Source organism: Rhodnius prolixus, unplaced genomic scaffold (assembly GCF_049639745.1).
Source record: "Rhodnius prolixus isolate KJV_2025 unplaced genomic scaffold, Rpr scaffold_12, whole genome shotgun sequence".
In the NCBI taxonomy this organism is placed as follows: domain Eukaryota; kingdom Metazoa; phylum Arthropoda; class Insecta; order Hemiptera; family Reduviidae; genus Rhodnius; species Rhodnius prolixus.
In genome coordinates, this window is record NW_027411635.1 from 1481615 (window position 1) to 1506405 (window position 24791).

The 24791-nt window shown below is 33.3% G+C and overlaps 2 protein-coding genes across 2 annotated transcripts; one reads left to right on the forward strand and one right to left on the reverse strand.

Moving 5' to 3' along the window:
- The first annotated feature begins 1196 nt into the window (after positions 1–1196).
- On the forward strand, positions 1197–17438 carry LOC141461584 (tubulin beta-2 chain-like). The gene is made up of 8 exons (XM_074142710.1): positions 1197–1356; positions 7359–7467; positions 9048–9286; positions 11974–12302; positions 13435–13665; positions 14272–14423; positions 16145–16317; positions 17184–17438. Exons 1-8 carry the CDS (start codon positions 1300–1302, stop codon positions 17241–17243), a joined length of 1350 nt encoding a protein of 449 aa, XP_073998811.1. The 5' UTR covers positions 1197–1299; the 3' UTR covers positions 17244–17438.
- An 889-nt stretch (positions 17439–18327) lies between these two features.
- On the reverse strand, positions 18328–24487 carry RpL31 (ribosomal protein L31). The gene is made up of 3 exons (XM_074142711.1): positions 24329–24487; positions 22927–23168; positions 18328–18548 (listed from the first exon to the last, which is right to left on the reverse strand). Exons 2-3 carry the CDS (start codon positions 23163–23165, stop codon positions 18398–18400), a joined length of 390 nt encoding a protein of 129 aa, XP_073998812.1. The 5' UTR covers positions 23166–23168; positions 24329–24487; the 3' UTR covers positions 18328–18397.
- Positions 24488–24791: the final 304 nt, after the last annotated feature.

Below are 24791 nucleotides of genomic sequence, written 5' to 3' on the forward strand. Positions count from 1 at the left end.
ACAAAATAATATCTACTTTTAAATGCAAAATTGGAATTTACACTAAAAATGTTGTATCAATCTCAAAAGTCCGCTTGGGTACTAGTTTAAAACTGTCCGGTAGGACAGTTGTATAAGGGTTTACTAAATTAGATTCGCCCCTAACCATCTTAAATTAACATTTCAGAAGTAAGCGATATATTTACTGTTTTATAATACGGTGTAGGTGGAAGATCAGAATCACACTGTACTGACGGCAATTTAGAAGCAATCTAAATGTTACAGTTCCTAGAGAACTACAATCCATCTGAAGAATAAATATTTCATTCAGTTTTATGGCATATGCAAAATTTGAACGGTTCAGGGCAATACTTAAGAAATTCGAGTAAAACTGGAAAATATTTTTAACTTTGTTCTAGTTACATATATAGACCGTCATATAAATTACGTAATTTTCTCAAAAAGTATTTGTCAAATGTTTCGGTACGAATGTGTACCCGCAATCAGTGGATGATATTATGCCTGAACCATAATATTTTATAAGTACTTATCGGAAAAATGTGATTAAGGGTGGGTGAGCTGGTTTCGAAGCCCCTCTTCAAGCAATGTCTTTAATCGCAAGTTATAAAAGATTTAGCACTAATTATGCGCAATAGGTACACTAGAAAGATGAAAAGAATACTCCCAAGAACTATTTTCGAAAAAAAACAAAAAATATTAAAAATATTTTACTAAAGTCGCTCTTGTTATCGTGTATCATGATGTACACCAAAGCGAAATATCGAATTGGAAGTTTGAGTTTTTTTTTTAGTATGTATGCACACAAACAAATCTGTGAAACTAATTCTGGCTCTAGTATTAATACATTAATAGTAACATTAATGTTACTATTCAAAAGTAATTTTCTCAAAAAGTATTTGTCAAATGTTTCTGTACGAATGTGTACCCGCAATCAGTGGCTGATATTATGCCTGACCCATAATATTTTATCAGTACTTATCGGGAAAATGTAAAAATTTTTGAGATAATTCATTTCTTGTGGAAGCTCAATTGAACGATTTTAATACTTTTCATTACACTGGGCAAAAGAAAGTAAAAAAAGGGTAAATGAAAACTTTGGAAAATGTAGTTAGAATAGCCGCGCGAATGTGCGGGTGGAGGGAGTTGCGGTAGTGAAGAAAGTCAGACACGGAATCTTGAACACACAGTAAATGATTGCGCGGAGACTATCCCTACTACTTGCTGGTATCGGGGCCTTACTCAAGCAGATCCTCTACAGTACATCTTCAGTTCGGCACAGTAGTACAACAATTTAACACCATGAGGGAAATAGTTCACGTACAGGCCGGACAATGCGGTAACCAGATCGGAGCGAGGGTAATCTTATTTCTTTTAACATCACACAACTTTTACTACAATTTTCAATATTCAAGAAAAAAAAAAACATTTACCGTGCATAATTTTTCACAGAATTACACATTTTGAGGTCCCTATTTGAAGTATTTGAAAACAAAAAAAATTGCCCTGCTAAATTTGGTATTCATTTTTTGGTGCCACATGAAATTCAACGATAAGTATTGTAATCAGACAGATTAGTGATTTAGTTTTGGCTAAAATTACTATTTTGAGTTCCCTAGGTACGAAAAAATTATTTTTATTAATTGATCATTATGTTACAGTATGCGCCCAATGTAACTCAAAAACCAAAGATCGCAGTAAGTTCAATTTTGATATTTCCCTTGAGGTGAGTACATGGGACGCGACTTAAATCTTAATTTTTGTCAAATATTGTCAAACCGAAAAAAATAATTCACTCAATCAAGTATTCAGTTTTGTTAAAATTCCCTGGAATTTAGCTCCTACGATTTATTTTAACTAGATGTTATCATTGACCATTTGTAACTTTTATTTTAAATTTTTCTCTGTGAAAAATCGAATAAGGGAGAGAGGATTTAGTATACTTTCCTGTAAATCTTCTTTTAAATGTAAGGTTCTACTACTTACATAAAGAGGCGCCACGATAGCCTAGCGGTTAGTGGTCGGATCCGCAAAGATAAGATGAATTGTGGTGTTGGGTTCTTTCCCGGTCTAGGACTTTTGTTTAATGATTAATAGAAAACATTTATGGTAGAGTACGACTGCTGGTCGCATTTATCTACGACACCCAATTGATTAGTTGTACGTTGAAGTCTGTCTGAAAAAATAACCTTTACTACACTTTATAAAAAACCCTGAAGGAAAAGTGGACTAACCACTTCCAGATGGAGCCAGGCGTCCCTGCGGGTAACTCAAACAAAATTTTCTCCACCAGCCCCTAAAACTCACATAATTTACACTAGGTCATGCAAAGATCGTTAATGCGTACAACTATTTGCTTATTGTGACCCCCACTGTTAAAACTCTATCTCATTATCATGTACACTCATCCAATTAAACATAAAATTTAACAGTTTACAGACGTCTAATTTTACAAAAAAAACTTGTATCTTTTTGGGTACTACACTTAATCGTGTTAGTCAGTCGTGGATTTGGCTTTTAACCACTCCGATTGTTAATCAATAAGCTACTGTTAAGGAGGGTTTTTGCTAAAATTTCGAAGATAAAAATTTCTCATTTTACTGAGACATATTGCTCGCAAGTAGCACCATAACTATTCGTTAAAATAGTTTTCTGATTAGATTTAATTTTATCTTGTCTTAGGGATAGTTGAGCGTATCTGTAAGGTTAATATCAGTAAAATATACTGTCCTGTCGCTTATATTCTGTTAAGGGCGATTAAAAGAGTTGATGAAATTCTCAAATTAATGAACAGGCTTGATCAGAAAGGCTCTTTGCTTTATTTTTCAGTTTTTAATGGTTTTTAAATTAATTTTCCAATGATTTTCTTTTTACTAATTAAAAATAGCTCCATTACTTTTATTTACTTTCCTCTAAAATTTTGTTTATTGTTCCAAAATTGAATGGTATTAATTTACAACTAATAATGTGTAGCCAAAATTACGAGTTAGAAGATGTAAAACTCGGCTTCTTTCAGTTTTTTGTAATTGTTGCCATACGGTTGCCGAACGCTGAAAGGTTTAATTTCAATAGGAGTTAAGCCTACCATTTCAGTTAAAACCTTTTTTCAGACAAGAATTCTATTGTGGTTCTAGGGAATCTGTAGCGTCTGTGTTCTTTCAATAAAAAAAAAAATCATTGTGTATATTGTTAAAGTCAGTTAGCTTTTTTGGTACAAATTCTAAGATTCAAAAACTTTTATTTAGTGAATAACAGTAAAAAAAAGTCTAGTGAGTGATACGCCTGATGTTAATTTAAAACTATCTGCAAGGACGATTGTAAATGGTTGTTGATCGTTAAAAACCACACGAAAAAGAGTTCTGTTGAAAAACACTTAACTATCATTAAACAATTTTTTTTTTCTAAAAAATCTCAAATTTTCATTAAAATAAAGAGCATGTCCTGGTTTATATGAGTAATTTATCGTACATCAGTAGATCAAGTAGATTTTTATCAAAACTTTTTCTGGTTTGGTGGCACATATATATATCAAATAAAAACATTTTATAATTTTACATTGCTCATTAATTTTGAATTCGAATTAAACTATCTAATGAGATGATAGTAAGTAAAAAAAGTTTCTCATAAAAGCGGTATTGCTTTGCCGGCTTTACTCCAAGTCCAATTCTTCCTGACAATGGAGCCGAAAGTTAATTAGAGACTGGAATCTGTCCAGACATAGAATTCCACAAGTGTATCTTCTATTTTTAAGTTTACTTCAGTCTACTGTATAAAGTACTATTTTTAACCTAGCTCATGTAACCGCTTCTGAAGTAAACTACAATATCTTAAGTGTTTTAGCCGGTGACTGAAATGCATCTCAGATATCTTTTCTTTAACGCCGCAAGAAATTAGTTTTTATCTTGAATTTCTTTCAATTTTAAATTCAAGCTGTTTTTAATGCAACTTAAAATTAAACACATACATTATATGTATAGTCGTCGTTGAAGGCTGGCGCGCGACTGCCTCAGGAAAATTGATAGGTATTTAAAATCTTCCTTGACTAAGTAAGCAGGCATTTATGAAATGTGTTCCTTTCAGGCCCTAGCAGAACCGAACCTTTTTACGACAATGTAAAACGCTTTACTAGTGCAGCCATCAAATAATGGATGCACATAAAAGTCAAGGGAATGGTCCGTAAATACTGGAGGAAGATAAACAAAATTCATAACTAGCCATTCGCCTGAGACTACAATTGTAGTCAAGAAACTAAAAATTTGCCACAATTCTTTCCCACTTCCTTGTTTGAATAATTCGAACACTTTTGTAGCAATTTTAGGTAGCTACCTACCTCTTGTATTTTATAACTACTGTGTTTTATTGCTACTGTATTTTTTACTTCCGTTTTATTAAATAATAATTGTTCAAAACTAAAATGGTTACTATCTTTTTTGTTCCTTCTTCAAAAGCTGACATACGAGTAAATGAATAATTTGATATCAGTGAAAAGTCGGTTACGAAACTTCCCAGTTTTCTGCATTTACACCTCTCTGTTCGGGGTAGTGTAAATTTTTAAAAAACCATATGGTCTTGAACCTCAATAAATGCACAACTTTTTCTGTAATTGGGTGACTCCTTGATTCATAATTCATTGAAAAAATATAGTTGAAAATTTTAATAAAAATCATCGAAAACGAATTTTTTAGACATTAAAGTAAAAATTTCATTGTTTATAAGAAACGTTTTGAGTCTCCGGGTTAAGCATATTTATAGGAAATTTAATGCTCTTTCGTTTGGAATAAGCAGATTTATTGTAGGATAAAGGATAGAAAAGTTTTTATGGTGGAAAACGCGAATATCAACGGAAAAGTTAAAAATGCAAAATATCTTGGACAATATTGAGAATCGGGTCAAAGAGAATAGAATATTTTTTGTTGCATTTGAGCTGCTGAAACACCTCCTCCCGAAGTTTCGACCTCTTCTCCGGGTACACCCTGTACAAGTGATAGGGAGGACTACACATTTCATTAAAATTACAACAGGGAAGAGTTTTGTAAAAATTGAACGATCTAAAATGTTTCTTTGTTCAACGTAAATAATGTAGAAATTAAGCATTTTTATTCTGTTTCTTAAACAAGTGAGCAATGATGGCTAAAATCTACTACATTATCATGTACTGCGGATGAAGGCATATTTTTAATCTAGTAGTGAACCTAGAACGCTCCCATCAAGAGTGACTAACTCAACTTTAACTAAGAAGTCGTGGTTTAAAGAAAATATACAAGTTAGATCTTCGAGAATTGCAATAATAGAAAGTCGTATGAGTGTTCACATCCTGTAAAAACTTAGTTTTAGATAAGTGTATGGTATTGTTGATATTCGTGGCCAGTGAACGCACTGTTCGAAATATTTAATATGAAACTTAAAACAGTAATGCCCCTGTCCCATTAACCTGATTATCGATTACTAATAACTGAATCAATTTATACTAAGAATTATTTAAACTTGATGTCTTTCTGTGCTTCCCCGCTCCAATAAACGAGACCACAAAAATAATCAATTATAATTCTTACATTCCAATTGAGAAATTTTCTTTAAAGTAACAATGTTTTCGGAACCTCACTTTTTTACTGGCGTGGAACTTTAAGAAAGGTTTTTAAAGGTGCATTTAGACTACTCGAGGTTATTTGGATGGTACAAGTGTGAAAAGTATTGGCGATGCACTTTAATTGGCAAGTCTGAGGTTACAGTTTTTCTGAGGATATAGTCTGAATAGACTGTATTATATATTTCGGTTATAGTTGATCGCTTTTTTAAACTGTAATTTCAGGTTAAATTAATGCCTGTACACGAAGGATATAGAGGATATTTTCAGATCGTAAACCTTGCTTAACGAACTGTTTTAATTAATGTTTCCCTCAAGCCACGCCTAGTCATTGCTTTATGCAATCTTTTCTCCTTGCTGACGTGGAGCTAGCATTTCCTCGCGAAATTCCCTGAAATTATTCCTCTTGGCCTTCCTAATCTCCTTGTTGTGTAGGCAGATTTATCAATTCCCGAGGCGTTTGACTATATTGAAGATTGAAGTCTGCCCCAAGGACACTGGCTGTGGATGACCGAAGGTACATCTATATCGCCGCGGACTTTAATCGCCGTTCAGGTCAAGTTCCGGCGGATTTAATATAACAGGGATATCTCGGAAATGGTGACCTATATAGGAAATAATTTCCTGAAACTCTTGATTATTCCCTCTATTTTAAAAAATTCTAAAACTAAACAATAGGTGATAAACTTTATTTTAAACGGTACTTAATTTAATGTTAGGCAAAGTTTTGTATTTTTATGTACTATAAATTAGGATATTTTCAATGCTTTATTTTTTTAATTAACTTATATGTTACTTACCTGTATATCAATAATATAACCATTAGTGTAATTAAAGGATAGCTATCCATTTAATGGCAAATACCCAGCAGTGCGGATCGGCATCATAAATGAATAACTTATGCTGTTGTACAATAGCTACGTATTTGTAGTTTGTCCCGGTGATATTGTTTAGGTCATGAAGAGAACGAGACTTTTAAGTATGTATAATGCACTTTAACCAGTTATAAATCAAATGGATTTAAATTTTAAAACGAAAGTTAGAGCTTCATGAAGAAAATGTTTGTACCAACTTCAAAAAATTCATGTCTTCGCCCAAAATTTATGTTTCGCAACATGGTTAGAGTCTTCTTTCTTTTTAAAAAATTAAGGGCGCGTCAACATCTGGTCATTGGCACCTGGAGCCTTTTTCAGAGCAATTCCGGTTTCCAGAAGTGTTATCTCGTTACGGACAACGCTATCCATCATCGTACAGTGAGCTGTGAGCTGTAAGAAGCTACTGGAAAGAGAAAAAGCTAAAGCTGGCAGCTGGTTCACAACATGGGATGTGCGCGTGAGAATTCTATGCAATAACCATGATCTAAACCCTTTCGATAGGGTCATGTTGTTAAGTTTTAGTTTTCAATAGTGATTGATGTGATAAAAAATTAATCAAAATTTGGTTATTTTAAAGTGGGTTTACAAAATGAGGAAAATAAAATAGGTTCATTGTGACTGAAAAGTAGTTTTGTACGTCTTTAAGAATCTTTTCTTTTAGATTTGGTAGTAAAGCGGTTTAATAAGTTATTCAGCACTTAGAACAGTTGGATTAATTAATCAAAATTGATTCGTTGTTCGTTATTCCAAAATTTGGCTAATGCCCAGATTAATAACTGTTACAAGCGATTTTTTTTATAGCCGAATGCATGTTAATGCAATAATATAAGTTCATACTTCAGTAATAGCTAACAGAGAGCAGCTGATTAAATGTAAATAAATTTATGTAAAATTTTTAACAGTTTTGGCAGGTGATATCCGAAGAGCATGGAATCGGCACCGACGGTCTTTACCAAGGAACTTCCGATCTCCAGCTGGAAAGAATTAGCGTCTACTACAATGAAGCTACATGTGAGTATTCTGGTTTTGTGCAATTAGTACACATCCTAAGTTACGGGCATATTTTAAATAATAATAATATTATTGAATAATAATTTATTTATTTTTAGATATTAAAATAATGAATAGATTTACAGTGGAGTGTTAAAGAACTATTCGCTACGGTAGAAGGAATGGCTGAATTAGTCCGTCACGCCTTAGTGCTACACTGCGCCAAGTGATTGACCCCGTCTTGGTCTCCTTTCTTCGCGTCGGAAAATCTATCAAAAACATTGATAACCAGTTTTGGAGTGCATACTCACACCGCCTTTTCTTATTGCAATTTATATGGCCACATTTCATTTAAACTGAGAACTTTTACCAAATATTTACTTGGCATGATTTCACTATAAAAACACCACTATAAAACAACACTTGTCACAAACTCCGATATTCCTGTTTCCTTTAAATGCTTTTTAAAATCATTGTTTTCATTTTGTTTTTATTAAGATTTAAATAGAAGTACCATTTGTGAACCAAATTTAAACAGAACCATTTGTATCTTAACTCTTTGCGGCTAGGTGGGTTAAAAACTGTCCCACCTTTTGTTTAGCTTTTGCTGCATGGTGAGATATATTTTAACCCACCTCGACGAAAAGTTGAAGTTATTCATACATACAGCTTAATATGTTATTTAAAGTTTTTCATTCAGTTGGCAGTGCTATGCACCAATGCGTAAATATGTGAAAAAATTTGTATATTTATTATAAACTTGACAGATAGTAAAAAATGGTGGCACCGCATACTGTTCTATTATTTGGATGCAGTGTTGTTAATTCATATATTGTTTATAAACAGTTGGGTCAAAACATGGAACTTAAACATTTCAAGGAACAGTGCGCTGAAGGACAGTGATGTACTTACTGTCTGCGAAGTTCCGCTTTGTTTTGGTAAAAAGTTGTGTTTGAATGAACATCATATAAAGCATTAGTTGCATATTGGTATTATACAATACCAGTGTCCCACACTAAAAAAGGACTATTGAAATGTTATTAATTTTTTCTTTTCTTTTTTTCTTATTTTGAGAGTGATGATTATTTGAGAGGGATGATTACATATGGAAAATAATGGAAATGAATGTTTATTTCCATTTTTTTATAATAAAAGAAATTCTGTGCAACTGGGCTTTTATTTTCTTTAAAATCGTGTGCCTCAAAGAGTTAAGAGAGAAAATTTGCAGAAAATATGGTATTAGCTGTTTCGGTCAACCTACTTAGATTTGTTTTTGGAGACAGTTTAAAACTATTCTAAACTAATTAGGAACAAATTACAAGAAAGCTCAAAAGACTTTTAAATTTAGAAATAGTTTATTAAATTTTAATGTTGAATTAAAAATTTTTTCAATATCGGTAATAAAGATGAATGAAGGTTCATTTAAAATGAACTTACGGGTTTTTTTTTGCTGTTTTTAAACCTGAGATTGTTGAGGATTCCTTAATTTAAGAGGCTCTAGAAGCGTGTCTCGTGTTACTGAGGTAATCCGCTACTGGGTGTGAGAATATAAAAAAATATTTTTTCCCATTTGATAAATCATGGCTCTTTTATTTTCGCAGCACGTGGAGAGACCACTAAATATGTACCTCGAGCGATACTTTTGGATTTGGAGCCAGGCACCATGGACTCAGTCCGTTCTGGACCCTATGGCCAACTGTTCCGGCCGGATAATTTTGTATTCGGACAGTCTGGTGCAGGGAACAATTGGGCTAAAGGACACTACACTGAAGGAGCAGAACTGGTTGATTCAGTTCTAGACGTGGTACGCAAGGAAGCAGAAAATTGTGACTGCTTGCAGGTTAGTACATTAGTTGGTAATTCATTTTCCTTACAAGCCATTCATTCGGGGTACAGTTCTTATTTCATAGTAATCCTTGAATGTGTTCATACTGTTTTATATCCTTTGTGTATTCTTTTTATTTTGGTTCGAAGTTAGCTGATAATATTTACTTGTTTCGCTGATAATTCATTAAGGAAGGTTCACTATCTGAAAATGTCCCCCAAATCTTTCGCGTTAAAGCTTTAATTTAATCTAAAATCAAAGTTTGAAAATGCCGATGTGGATACAATTGTAAACTCAAGAGTCGCAGTGACATTCGCAAATAGGCTGTGCACACACAGTTTGAAAATATCAAGTTCAAGACGAAAATCTTTTTGAGTAGGACAATTGTTTTGAAGATGGCAGCACTATCAGCTGTCTCTTTAGGTAATCTGCCATCCCTTCCTTTTTAAACTAAAGTTAGCTGGATGTGTGGACATTTTATTTAAAAACGAATGCCCTTAAAAGTTGTATTTCATTCAGTTTTTTCCTCTCTTCTTAGAATGTTGGTTTTGTGTGAATTGAGACAGTGCGAAGAAGATCTGCTTTACTTTGCCTGCAATGTTCTTTTTTTGAATTTTTGAATTAAGATACCTCATTTAAGAAACATTTTTGAATTCGTCACTTTGTGAAAACTTGATTCTGATTAAGAATGGACTTCCTAATCACTAAAATTTTAAATGGTTAACTCTAAATTTTTGTGTGGAAGTTAACTCCTATGTACTAACTAAAACTTCGAAGACTGTCTAGTTTTGAGAATCATTGTGCAAACTTTATTGAAGCTTTCATTTTAATTAGTTTGTACTAATATGTTAAATGACATCTGAATGTTTAGGTCAAGAAGAGAACGAGAAATATACAGTGACTCTCATTAATATTGGGACACCTATTACAAAATGATTTAAAAGGAAAATGAAAACAACATACAAAAGTTTGGATTTTTTTTTTTTTTAAATTACATTAGCAACATCTGTGGAAATTATATATAAGTATAAATCGATGAAATTCCAAACTGTTAGGTAGCACTTTTTGAACAAGTGTAAAATAAGGCTCTCAAAAATATTGGGACACCAGAAGTGCTAGAGTTTAAACGTTCAATATTTAAAATCTCCTACTATTTAATAATTGGTTGGTAAAAATTTAATAATTGCTTTTTGACTTACAATAGCCCTCAAACGATCAGGCATAGGTGAAACAAGTTTTTGATTAATTCAGGTGGTGTTTTTTTCCCATTCTTCCAGGAAACATCGTTTTAATTCATTTTTGTTAGATATTACTCGTTTACTTAAAACACTGGCTAAATATTGCCATAAATGTTCAATGGGATTAAGATCTGGTGACTGCGGAGAGGTTTGGAAAACTTTGGGCAATTATATAACAGTCACTGACGTATCACCCAAGCCGTAGGTTTGGGGTCGTTGTCTTGGTAGAATTTAGAAGACCCTAAAATACCAAATGTTTGGGCACTTTTTTCAAATTATATTTTAATATATTACTATAAACCATTTTGTGCATCATTCCATCAATAAACACTAATTCTCCAAATCCTGATGCGGACATCCAGCCCCAAACCAGAACTGACCCACCTCCACCCGGAGGTGCAGCTTTAAAACCCTTTAAAGTTGGCTGTAAATTCTTCTTTTCGAGTTCAGCATTCGCTTTCCTCCAGACCATAACCCTTCCATCTGACTGGAAAACATTAAATTTTGATTCATCGCTAGAGTATATCATTCCAAAAGTCACTATTTACATTGAAATATTTTTCGGCAAATTTCACTCTCTTAACACGATTTATCTTACTGACAAAAGGATTCTTCCAGGCTACTCTACTATGATAGTGGAGTTTTCTTAGCACTCTCCGAACTGTTTATGCTCCTTTTTTGCTCTCTGAACATGTCAAAAATTTCACATTGAAGTTTTGGAGCACTAAGTCGGTGATCTTTTTTAATTCTTTTAATATATAACGCTGCTCTCTCTCAGAGAGCAGTTGAGGACGGCCTTTTTGTGGGGTTGAAACAATTCTTTTTTCTTTTTGGTAACGCTGAATGATGTTCCACGCAGTAGATGTTTTAGGTCCGATCAGTTTTTCTGTCTCTCTAACACTTTTTATTGTCTTTGTGCAAAGAAATTACAATTTTTCTTTGTTCAATCGTTGTATTTGTATTTTTGCGCGACATGTTATACCTGGCTTGATTTATATAAACTAATACAATTATTAATTTCATATTGAATATATGCTTAAGGTAAATATTTACAAATTGTATAAATATTCGGGCAAAACCTTGGACAAACTATAAATTATAATAGTGTCCCAATACTTATGAGAGGTAGAATTTGCACTTATTATTATATATATTTTTTTTAATCTACCAAAACATTTTTATGTACTTATTTAAATAGTTTTTATTTAATTAATAGTAATTATAAAATGAAATGAATTTATAAAAATTTGAATAAATGGGTGCCACTTTTAATTTTCGTCAATTTTTAACTTCTGTATGTACTGTCCCAATATTAATGGGAGTCACTGTAAGTGAATTCATTATATCTTTTTACTAAAAAACTATTTTAAAAAATGAAGGATTCATCGCCATTTTTTTTTTAGGAGTTCCATAATGCTGAGGTTTTCACTGTTTTCATAATCTCAAAATTTATTTTGTTTTCAGGGATTCCAGCTGACACACAGTTTAGGAGGAGGAACTGGATCCGGATTAGGCACACTATTAATATCTAAAATCCGAGAAGAATATCCAGACAGAATTGTAAACACATACTCTGTAATGCCTTCGCCAAAAGTTTCAGATACCGTAGTTGAACCGTATAACGCAACCTTATCCGTACACCAATTAGTGGAGAATACGGATGAATCTTATTGTATTGACAATGAAGCTCTGTATGATATCTGTTTTAGAACTTTGAAGTTGCCAAATCCTACCTATGGAGATTTAAATCATCTTGTATCGCTGACAATGTCTGGTGTTACTACCTGTCTAAGGTAAAATTTTGCAGGACAGTTAAGACAAATCTGCTGAATAAAAGTTTAAATTGATAATTTATAATTTAGACACTACAGATATTTGTCAGGAAAAGCAAAGAAAAACCTTAACTAGATACACTGCCAAGCTTATCAGTCTAATTTATGTTTCATGTGTTTATGTCGTACATTAATACATCGTCATGAACATCTGCTTTTATTAGATATCAGCACATTACTGCAGGCCGCACAATTTAAATTTTTGTCTTGGTTATTTGGTTCATTACTTACTTACTTAAAAAAAGCTAAAAGTTCGGCGTATTCACCTTGTTACTAAACTAATAAAAATCTAATAACTTCCAGAAATCTTTAACATCCTTAACCAGTTTCAATTTAACAAACTTCCATTATGCAATTTCTTTATAAATAACAAATTTTAAAATTCATTTCTAATTTTTATTCATTCATTCTAATGAATAATTCATTTCTAATAATTTTTAATTCTTCAGAAACTTGTTCCTCTTAAAATATTTAATAGATTATACAAATATTTCTATTTTTAAACATTCCCAATCATACTAGCTTTTTCTAAATTCAATAGGTCATCTAAATAAATCATATTATGTTTAGGTGCAATGGAAATTATAACTTCCATATGTATGACGTTTGGCTAAAATAGTGTCGATCTCTTTTACAGACTTCTCTTTAATGTTAGCATTCCATTTCAACTTAGGAAGCGCTTAATATTAACTTAATACATCTGTTGTCGTCAACTACCTATTCAAGGTTGATGGTATCTCTGAAAAACGGTGTCAACGCATTTCTCTTCCTGGGATAAACTACGCGATATTAAACATATTTCTGTTAAACGTATTTTTGAGGAGTTTTAAGGAACCTAAGAGCTCAGTTTAACTTTGCTTGGGAACTCTTTGTATAGTTCAAAAGACAGAAGAAGCCAGAGTGCTTGACAAGGTGGATTCCATCATATATTTTAGCCAGATTATTACAATATTCCTATACATAAATATATACCTAAATTTTGTATGTTTACACTTATAACTATAGTAGCTTAGTTGCAAATGGAGTAAGTTTTACCCACAAAAGTTTCGTTAAATTTCGTATACTGTTTTTCTCCATAATTTTCTATTTCTAGGTTTCCTGGCCAATTAAACGCTGATCTTAGGAAACTTGCCGTGAATATGGTACCATTTCCTAGATTGCATTTCTTTCTGCCCGGCTTTGCACCACTAACTTCCAGATCGTCGCAACAGTATCGTTCACTAACTGTGCCACAACTTACACAACAAATGTTCGATTCCAAAAACATGATGGTCGCCTGTGATCCACGCCACGGCAGATATCTCACAGTAGCTGCAATTTTTAGGTGATTATTTTGTGACGCATTTTATTATAATTAGACTTGGAAAAATCTAAATAATACAAATTACCGAAATAATTAAAGAGTGTGTTTAAAAAAATATTTCATTCACTAAAAAGTTATTTTATTGATGTTCAGAATATAGTTATCAGTTGAAAGCCTTTGTGCCAGCTGCCGAATCTCTAACTTGATCCTAAGGTTTGGAATGAACTAACTCCTGCATTCCAAATTCGACCCAGGTTTCTCCCCGTAAAAAAAATATGACGTTAACCGAAACCAATAATACATAGTTGGTTTGAGCTAAATCGGGACTATAGAAAATGAAATCTAATGTCATCAAGTTTAATATTTACTTTCTCTTCTTAATCTGCTGAAAACAAGCAGATTTTAGATTTCAACAGAAATATCTATTTTCGGGACTCCTGAGTAAAAAAATTGGTTTTTTCAGCATTTTTTTTACACGCCATGTAGAAAAAAGTTTCATCTACCTAGTACTGTTACTTTAAAACTTTAGTTGGCATCTCAGGGATTCTTTGTAAGAGGGTAAATGTAAAAATATAATTACTTGTTTTTGTATTACTATATATATATATAAAATGTATTTATTTGTAGGGGTCGCATGTCTATGAAAGAAGTAGATGAACAAATGTGCACAGTTCAGAATAAAAATTCAGCTTACTTCGTTGAATGGATTCCAAACAATGTTAAAACTGCGGTTTGTGACATTCCACCAAAAGGATTAAAGATGTCTTCCACCTTTATTGGTAGGTACTTCTCCCATTAATTTCAGAATTTAAGAAATAACTATCATTTCTTAATGTTCGATTTGTATTATCATAGAGATGCCTTAGCGACTCTGGTCCGAGCACAATGAGGCTCTAATCCTTCCATCACATCCCTCCCAGACGTAAATCCTTATCCTCCAAGGAATCCCTTGAGAGTATATCTCTCCTTAACAAACTGAGCCTAATTTCTGGCCAAAATTGAGTGTGATGCACTTAGTTTCGAACTTCCTCATAGTAACTTCAACAATTAAGCTCCTTATTCTTGCCTTTTGGCACAAAATGTTAAGCATTGGAATCAGTGTTTAGTACCTACTTGCAATCTTTTTCTTATAAGTGCTGTACGTATATACAAATGATAAGCGTACCAAAAATATTGGATTCATCTTACACAGAGAAAAATGTTACATTATTTTTCATGTTGTGATATCTTTTATAAACCTTGTGTTCTGTGATTGAGATAGTTACCCATTCCAACTTTTAATATCTGTCACAAAATTGTTTCGCTTCGGCAACCATGACTCATGACCACACTTCTTGAGAATCCTCTAATCCGCCAACTCGTCCGATCCGTCGTTGTCTTCAAACCCGGAATACCTAGGTTTTCCAAGAAAAGCCCTTGCTAGCTAAGTCATAACAAAGCTAAGCAAGGCCATTGAGTCTTCTCCTACGTTCACATACCAATATGAAGCTAACAATAAAGTATAGACGAGGGAGACTGGGCCAAACAACCTCTCCTGATTAACCAGCATAATCCGATGGGTAAGAGCACATTCGTAAGCCCAACGCTCGCACGCAGGTCACAAAGACGCTTGAGTGGTGCGACCGTATAGCTCAAGGTCCTCATTGAGAAACCTTGCTCTTGTAAACAAGATGGAGTGCCCAAATCCGTTTTTTTTGGAAAATTTTTTGCTTATCGTCCGCCAATCTGAAAAATTTTAGAAAAAGTATTTCTTCTCTTTTACTTGATTATCTGTGCCATAAATCTGATACACTTCATCGTTTTGCTGAAATATTACAATCCAACATCTTTATTAAATGCAAAATATAAGAATATCTTTTTTAAGTCTAGTGACAAAAGTAGAGCTTGTTATTCAATAATATGCAAAAGTATCTCCGAAAAAATCGTAATTAGGCACTCCAACAAGAGACACACGTCTCTTGTCACTATTTTGCAAAAGCAAAGGACTTTAAGCGGTGTCTTCTTCAGTCAAGCAAAACAATACTTGCAATTAGGAAATCAACCAGGCCAAGCACGTTCGTTTGCCTGCCATATGAGCAAGCATGTCCGGTCAATGGACCTAAAATGTAACTCTAAAAGCAGGAATGTCATAAAGTTTGGCAAGGGTCCTCGAATATACTTTGGCTATAATGCTTATAACAGCAATAGAGGAGAGCAGTAGTGCCTAGGCAAATAAGAGTTAGAAGGAAATATCCCCTACTTAAAATCCTATGGAGCTTCCTTCAAAACATTTAGAAAGGGCAATTTAGGGAGAAGTGGGTGGCTTTAGGAAGTAGTTATTTGAAACTGCGGCTCCCACTTCGCTAGACTACCTCTAGAGGAGTGATTTTATACCCTGGAGTACTATAAAAAATAATAATAAACGCGAGCCATTGTTTTCTACCATGATTCCTTGAGGGTATCTTTCCCCTAATCATTAACCTTATAGCACGAATATAATTTTTTTATTTTATTTTTTCAGGAAATACAACAGCAATCCAAGAATTATTTAAAAGAATTTCAGAACAGTTTTCAGCTATGTACAGACGAAAAGCGTTTCTACATTGGTACACTGGAGAAGGCATGGACGAAATGGAGTTCAGCGAAGCTGAGTCCAACATGAACGACTTGATATCTGAATATCAGCAATATCAGGTAACTCATTTGAGTATAGATCAAAGAGTGTTAAAATTACCTCTAAAACCACTTTGAAGGGCATACCACTTTAAATGTAGATGGTTTCTGGCTAAGAAGAATGGGATGTTTTTTCCTCCGTCGAACTTGAAAGAAGTTGAACCTTGTTGAGCTTAACTAATAAAAAGTATCACAAACTTAACTAATATCCTATTTATCACCAAATTTTGCATCTGAAGTAATAAGGTATATGTAACAGACCTTGGTGAAGTTTTCAAGTTTTTTGCTACTAATGCGTACTTTTGATGTAAATTTATTCCCTGATATATGTAGTTACTATAATTACTATGAAATGGCATACTTTAATTAGTCACTAATCTAAATTCAAAGTAATAAAACTACAACTTGCATACAAGTTGTAGTTTTATTACTTTGAATTTAGTTTAGTGACTAATTAAAGTATGCTTTATCAACTTTTTTATATTTTCATGTGCGTATATGAAAATATAAAAAAGTTGAATCATCACACCTTTTAACATAACATGCAGAAAGAAAATGGAGAAGTATGACGTAACTTTATTTTTAGTCTTTTTTTTACTCATAATCACTCTCTGATCTCTGCATCCTACTTAAATGTACAATAATTCTTCTAAGAAGTTGCTTAAGGCGTTACTTCCCATAATATTTAATGTAGGTGGTACCTATGTACTTAATGGTGGAATTGGAAAAGGGTAGGTAGATTTGTGCAAACCACATTGGAGGCAAGCTTATGGTTGTAGCTCCTCTTTCTTAGTCGTTTTTTTCATCGACTACTAAAAACCTATTGGAAAACTATATGGCTACTATGTATTTGTGGTATCTAATTGCTGTGTTTGCTTGATTTTCAGGAAGCGGCTGTTGAGGAGTACAATGAAGAGGAAGATGAAGAACAGACTGAAGAGGAGTGAAGCAGTTATCTTCAACATGATTATCATTTAATTTTGGAAAGTCAAGCAATGCACGAAAAATATTTTTGTTTTATCTGTTTAGAACTAAATTAAATTATTAATTAATTTTTTCCTTTTTTAATCACTTTTTATCTTATTATACTGTTAAGTTGGTTGTATGATTTTTCTAATACAACATATAATAATCAAGTGTCATTATTCTTATTTCTGTTTTCACTATCAGCAAGCTATCTAAGTTGAAAGAAAACCAATTAAGTAGTTTAAGAAAGAATTCTAAAACACTCAGATTGTACTGAATTGATATCTTTGAGTTGAATTTGCCCATAATATTATTCAGATGTAGATTTGTAAAATTATACGTTCTGAAACTCTACGGAATCAGAATGTTTGACGTTGCAGTACCACATGATTACTGCGCACCTGGTAGATCAGAACATTTATTGTTATGAAAAATTTATTTAAGAGGTGCTTAAGATTATAATTCTTATAAGTATAATATAAGGAAAGTTCTGACAATGGTCTGATTCTTTAACAGAGACAGCATGATATTAACGATCGAAGAGTTTTTTTTTTTTTAGCCATAGCTCCGAGAGGCCATAACCATACAGCTCATAACCAGTTCCCCTTATTTTCTTGTAGCTGGTGTATGCATACAATGTACTTATTAGGACTAGCCTACAATATCGTAAGACATCTAAGTTACAAAATTTCTCTCGCATTTCTTTTTACAGTATATCTTGCGAAAATTTACTGAACTTGGTAGATACATATATGCTCTGTACTAGCTGTGACACTTCAAAGCTTGAAGTAATCGCTTTCTCAACAAAAACCCCCCTAATGTATCGTCTCCTATCAAATACTGCCCAGCACACTCTTATCTCAACCATAAAAATAATCATAAAACTTCTTTTTAACAAATCATAATGGAGCATGGCTCTGTTAAAGAAGCATATACGTATTGGGGCAGCCACGCAAGATGTGAGAATCTGAGGAAGTGCCAAACAACTATTTTCTACGCATTAACAGAATATTCTACGGGTTCAGAGCTCAGTAAGTCTGACAACATAAGAGTATTAAACAACACTTAAAACATATAAATGACAAATTTATTAAAGAATGTTTTTATTACAAGGAAGGTTTTTTAAGATTACTTTTTATTCTTGGTTTGAATCAACATTCTTAGTTTGCAAATTTTTAAAAGATGCTACAGGCACATAGGTTATAAGGGTGTATAACTTATGAGGCGAGTCTTCATCATCATTGCGGCGGCGCGCCAGACGGACCCTAATCCTGAAGGGTACGTTCCTGCGAAAAGAAAAATCTGATGAGTAATTATGTAAGGCATAAATGCAACTACTTTACAAGGTGACAGAATCTACTATCAGGAAAGTACTCATGCTGAAGGCAACAGCGGATGAAAAAACACTTAGAAAAGAATATTTTTGTCTGGCAAGGTAGGAAACTTTACCAAATTTTTAAAGCTAAGTCAAAACTTAGAAACTTTAATCAGAATAATCTGTCTTTCGGTAGTTTCAAAACAACCCTGCAACAGTTTCTAAATAGAAACACAATAATTACGAAACGGTAGTTGCTTAACTATTCGTCTTGATTATGTTTGGAATTCTGGCAAAAAGTGCAGGTCTTAAAATCTCGTCTTAATCTGTTTACCAAAAGTTTTGGTTTGGACGTGTGCCTTCATCAGTGGCTGATATTAGTAGAACGAGTGCTTCATGTGGAGGTTATACTTAGTTGTAGTTTAGTATATATAGTTACTATATATAGTTGTATACTATATAGAGTATACTATATCTCCTTAACAAAAACTTACAGTTTAAAATGTTAAGTATAAGGGTTGATTAAACGCCAAAAGGTACACAAATCAGCGAGTACCCAACATTTCATTAATACTTCATTAATAGTTAAGTAATTCTACTGCATTAATTTTCATTAATAAGTTATTTTTTAGAATTTATTAGATGTCACAGACCCTTATGCTGGCCATTTTCGTCTACAAAATATATGTTCAAGTAGCACTGTAGATTGACTGTAATATCTAGTTATCTATAATAATAAAACTATTAATTACAGGTTAAAAAGAAAAACGTTACAAAAAATAAAAAAAATTATGAGGCTAAAAAATTCAAAAACTTTTTTTTATAAAAAACTTACACCAATGATTTTGTTTATTTTATTTATTTATTTTTATTTTTGAATAAAAATCGTCGGTTTAAGTTCATTCTTTGATTAAAGTAATTGTTATTTTATGAAGTAGTCAAACGTTTATAATAATAGGTAATAATTATCTGGCTTTATCGCAAATAATATAGTTTTCTTCAATTACATTCTCCATCTAGGTATTCATCCCACAATGTTGTATATATGTAATATAAAGTAAATAAGATATGCATATTTTTAGGGCAGCTAATTATTCCAGTATTTTACTATAAGTAAAATTAGGGGGACTAAATTAAATTACAATTGAGAAATGAATAATTGTTGTTGAATAATCTACTTGTTATTAACTGTGTGTTATTTGTGCTCACGAATATTTCGGTAAGACGAATTCAAGACAGTAGCCTACTCTAACTTTGTCTTTTTCTACTTTAACGTGCATGTACATATTTATGTGATTTATCATAATTATAACAAAAAAATATTATAAATGAAGTGGCCAGCATAAGGGTCTGTGACATCTAATAAATTCTAAAAAATAACTAATTAATGAAAATTAATGCAGTAGAATTACTTAACTATTAATGAAGTATTAATGAAATGTTGGGTACTCGCTGATTTGTGTACCTTTTGGCGTTTAATCAACCCTTATACTTAACATTTTAAACTGTAAGTTTTTGTTAAGGAGATTTTTGTACCTTTTGGATAGATTTTCCTTTTTGTTTATTTTACAAAGTTACATATCTTCTTTACAGATTTTTTTAAAATTTGGAATAAACAATTCTATCATTATAATCTGATAAGGTGTTAAGTCGGAACCGTAACTACCACTGGAGAGATCTTTTTAAAGAATGATTATAGTTGCGTTCCCCCAAACCATCCTCAATAACAATTTTTTTGAAAAAGAGTTTTGAATAACATAGGAAGGTATTTGTACGTAAATAGCAAAATTAAACTGCGATTTCAGTACTTCCTTTTATGAGGAGTAAGAAAAATAAACTACGATTGCAGCACTTCTTCCTAAAAGGCAAAGAGGCAAAGATCTTTTAATCGAACGACAATTCATTGATTTAAATCGGTTCACTCATTGATAATTTAAATGATTGCAGTACTTCCTCTTAGTAGGTGCAAGAGCATCAGCAACGTAGAGGAGCTTTAACCACTTATTCGAGCTGAATTTTATCAAAATCGGACTAAGCGTTATAGAAATATTGGTAATAATAGTTTTAGAAAGGGCCTTATTTGGGTGGGGCAAACTCCCCTCCTTATGAGGCACGGCGTCGAGACTTTTAAAGTGCAAATCTGTACAAAATTTCGATTCGAATGACCCTTCATTCATGAAAATCGGTTCACGTGTCGATAATTTGCAACGATTGCTATACTTCCCCTTAACAAGTGTAAGAGCTGATCGCCGCTTAAATGTTACGTAGGGGAGCCCTAACCCTATCATCCTACCAAATTTTATCAAAATCGGGCCAAGATTTACAGAGTAATTAGTAATAATAATTTTGGAGGGGGCCTTACATAAAGGGGGCTAACTCCTTTCCCATTCGATGTACAGCGTCGAGACCCCTATAAGGCACATCTACATAAAATTCCGAATCGAATGACACCTCATTCATGAATATCGGTTCACGCGTTTAGGCGCTACGTTGTTTACAAAAAAGGTAACAAGAAGAAGAAGAACAAGAACAAGAACATTTTTTGAAAAAGCCGTTTTTGCTCATTTTTGGCAACTTTTTTCTCGAAACCTATTAGATCTGGGTTTTTGTAAAAAAATTACAGTTATAAAGGAGGGTTTGCCCTATAATTTAAAGAAAATTTGGGAATTTTATCTTTTATAGAAAAAGAGAAAAAAATTGTCAAAGTTGGGTGTTATTCAACGTTACGCTTTTTCGTGCAGTTTTTGATGATCAACCCTTATACAACTGTCCTACCGGACAGTTTTAATGTAGTTGTAGATTATAATCAGTTGATTAAGTTTGGATAATACGCGTAAATATTCCACTCATAATTCCCAACCATGGATGGACTGCGGTAATGGAAAACGAAATTAAGCAAAAACAAAAAAGAAATATGTTTCAGATGATACTCGCCACTGAAAGTCACCTGAACTCAAACCATCAAAATTTACTGAAGATGCTATAACTTCGTGAAGGAATTGTGGTGATTTTACAGCTAAATAGAACTGATCCCCAAGGTTCCCAGCATTAGATTTTGAATCTCTTTATTTTCTTTCTGTCTGTTCTGAGTCGTATATTATTACTTTTTATCTCCCAATAACTTTTCATGATTAATAGTAAAGCATTTGGGTTGTTATGTGTTTACCGCCCTAAATATCTACTTTTTTCTACTTAACCCCCCACCCCCAACTGCTTGGGAGCTAAACTCAAACTAACGTTAAAAAAAATGACGAGACACTATTTTGCACACTAAGCAAACAATGAAAAAAGATGAAAGGTCCAGATCATTTTTGCACTTCTGACTTCAAAACAGTTTTCTGCTCCACTTACAACGATTTAAACTCCTTTCATCGGCCCGGAGCCTGTCCTGGGGATCACCAGTGGTTCGGTTCGTGCGGCTCTCACAGACTGGATCTGGAGGGAGCACGAGAAGAACTGGGTTAAACACAGCAAGACTATGATGCCTTGGCTGTGTAAACAAAAAACCAAAGAGACCCTGTGCTTGGGTAGAAATCAGATTACTCTGATTACAGGCCTATTCACGGGGCACGGTAGGTTCAGGAAGCATCTGCGCAAGGTGGGGCTTATCAGCTCGGAGCCGTTGTGCAGATTATGTCAGGAAGAGGAGGAAACGGCCTCTCACCTGTTGTTCGATTGCGTTGTAATCGAGCGTTTGCGCTATGAAACCTTTGGAACGCTGAGGCCGAAGGAGATAGTAGCGCAAAAAGAACTAGTAGGGAAGGTCCTCAACCTCTTTAGGAGGGGAGGGTTCGTTTACTAGAACTAAGAAGGGGCTGGCATAATAAGTCTTCTGTGACTGCGGTGCCGTGGGGCGTAGGTCCCGTCCCATCTAATATTCTATTCTACAACGATTTAATGTCTTCTTTCTCTTATCTCCACCGAGCAACAACAGACTTACAGTTCAAGAACATATTACAGGGAAGAAGCAAGAAATTTAGAGTAAATTATTTAGATAGGTATCTCAAATTACACTGCTTAAGGAAATAACCTTAAAAATGTGTGGATAATAACATAAAATTTTGTTTTATTTTATGATTTAAGGCGCATCAACATCTCAGGTTATTGGCACCCGGAGCTTTTTTCAGTGCACTGCCTGCCTCCGAACAGTGTTCTCTCGTTACACTGTCCATCACCGGACAAGGACCTGTAAGAAGCTCCTAGGAAGAGAAAATCTAAGAGAGCCAGCAGTTGGATTCAAACCCGGGATCTCCGTGTAGAACCCATTACGCTAACCACTGTAGCTAATCACTTCTCTTTAACATAAGAACTGTCCAGTAGGACAGTTTTAATAATATTTAAATAATTACCGGATGCCTTTGCTCCAAACTTGTTTATTTAGATGGGTATCAATTCTGACATCTGGTGTGCCCATCTGTTTGACGGCAAATTTACGGATTTCTTTAATAGCTCGAGGTGCTCGCTTCTTAAATCCGATACCATGCAGTCTTTTATGAAGGTGAATAGTGTACTCGCGAGTAACAACTTCATTGATCGCAGATTTGTTAGTCTTCTCGGACTTGCTTCTGTTAGACTTGGGACGTGACATTTTCTGCAATGAAGAAAAAAAAGGTGTTTACATTAAAGTGATTTAGGGCAAATATGAAAAAGACTGTTTTGGATTGGAATATTGTTTACAAACATTGGTTCGTATGAAACATTGTTTTAATTCGAGTCATTTTCGAAAACAGTCTAGAAAAACGGAAAAATCGCATATCTGTTGGATGGGTTCTAGCTAAACCCTGGCATCTGAAACGATAACAGTGGTCCGGAAAATATTCTAAATTTAACCCCTTTCTAACGAACTCATAAACCTAATGGTCCGGGGAACGAATCTGAACTTTTACCAACTTTGGTATCAATAAATGCTAGAACAGTGACCTAACCTTGTAAGATGTACACATACATGTCAAGAAAAACACTGAAGCATATAAAATTAAGATCATTATAGACAAACAAGGCTATATCATTTATAGAACACAAAATTGTGACTGCGACACCCAATTTTGTGGTAATTTAGACGTAAAGACCGCTTGAAAAATAGGTATTACTTTAAAATTTTGATTTCAATTGCAAGGTCATTTATTTTACATACTTACTAATTTTTTCTCCATTAAGATTGTAATCAAGAATATTGACAAATGAAGATTAAAAAATAAAACCTAAAAATGAAATCGGAGTTTTCATAATTATTATTTTGTAGTTAAAAGTATCATTCACTTTGATCCACTAAAGATTAGTTATGTATAAAAGTGATCACAGAAAATTTAACTTTACGTACAATGCTAAATTTCTTAAACGAAGTTTTGACAATACTCAATTTTTATATTCATACATACATATGAGCAAAATTATTCCCTTTCGTATAAACAATAAGATATCATCAGAAGGACTCTAATTCAGTCGATTCATCTACAATTGACTATTTCAAATTATTAAAAGTAAACTTCGATGAAAACGTGCGTTATAGAGAATTTGTGCTGTACAAGTTACCGAAGAATTCAACATTTAAAACAAGGCGTGAAATTTACATGAGTGATTCTTCTTTAAAGATAACGGTGTTTTGCTAGGAAATATTCGACACTGAAAATTAATCAAATATGATCATAGCCTTAGTTTGGTGTTTTGAATACCACATTTTGAAAGCAAAGAAAATATAAAAATATAACATACAGGATACCTATAAAATTACAATTTCTTAAGAATACTTACAATGGCGCTTAATTAATAATTTCCGACCCAAATCACTTTGCAAAACAAAACCTCGTGGATTGTTCTAACCAACCCAATCACAACATGTAACAGGAAAGAGCAGACAACCACTAATATAACAATATGGCCAACTTGAAATAGTTTAAAATCAGTGTTGCTCAGAGAATAAAGTTCGCCCCTTCACTTCTCAATTTTCTCGTACTGCAATAACTAAAATTTTAAATGATTAATATTGAAGTTAGTGCCTAATTGCATGTTTTTTAGCGATAGTTTGAACGCGATGGACATTATAATTTTTAGACAAGGCTTGGGAAGCTTAGAACAAATAATTGACATAGGTCTCTAATTTCTAAAGTGGGGTGCAAGTTGATTTTAAATAGGGCCACTTAAAAATGTGTTTTGAAAAGTGATTTATTTTCCTTTCGTATGGTTATGGGGTCCATATACACATACAAATAAAAGC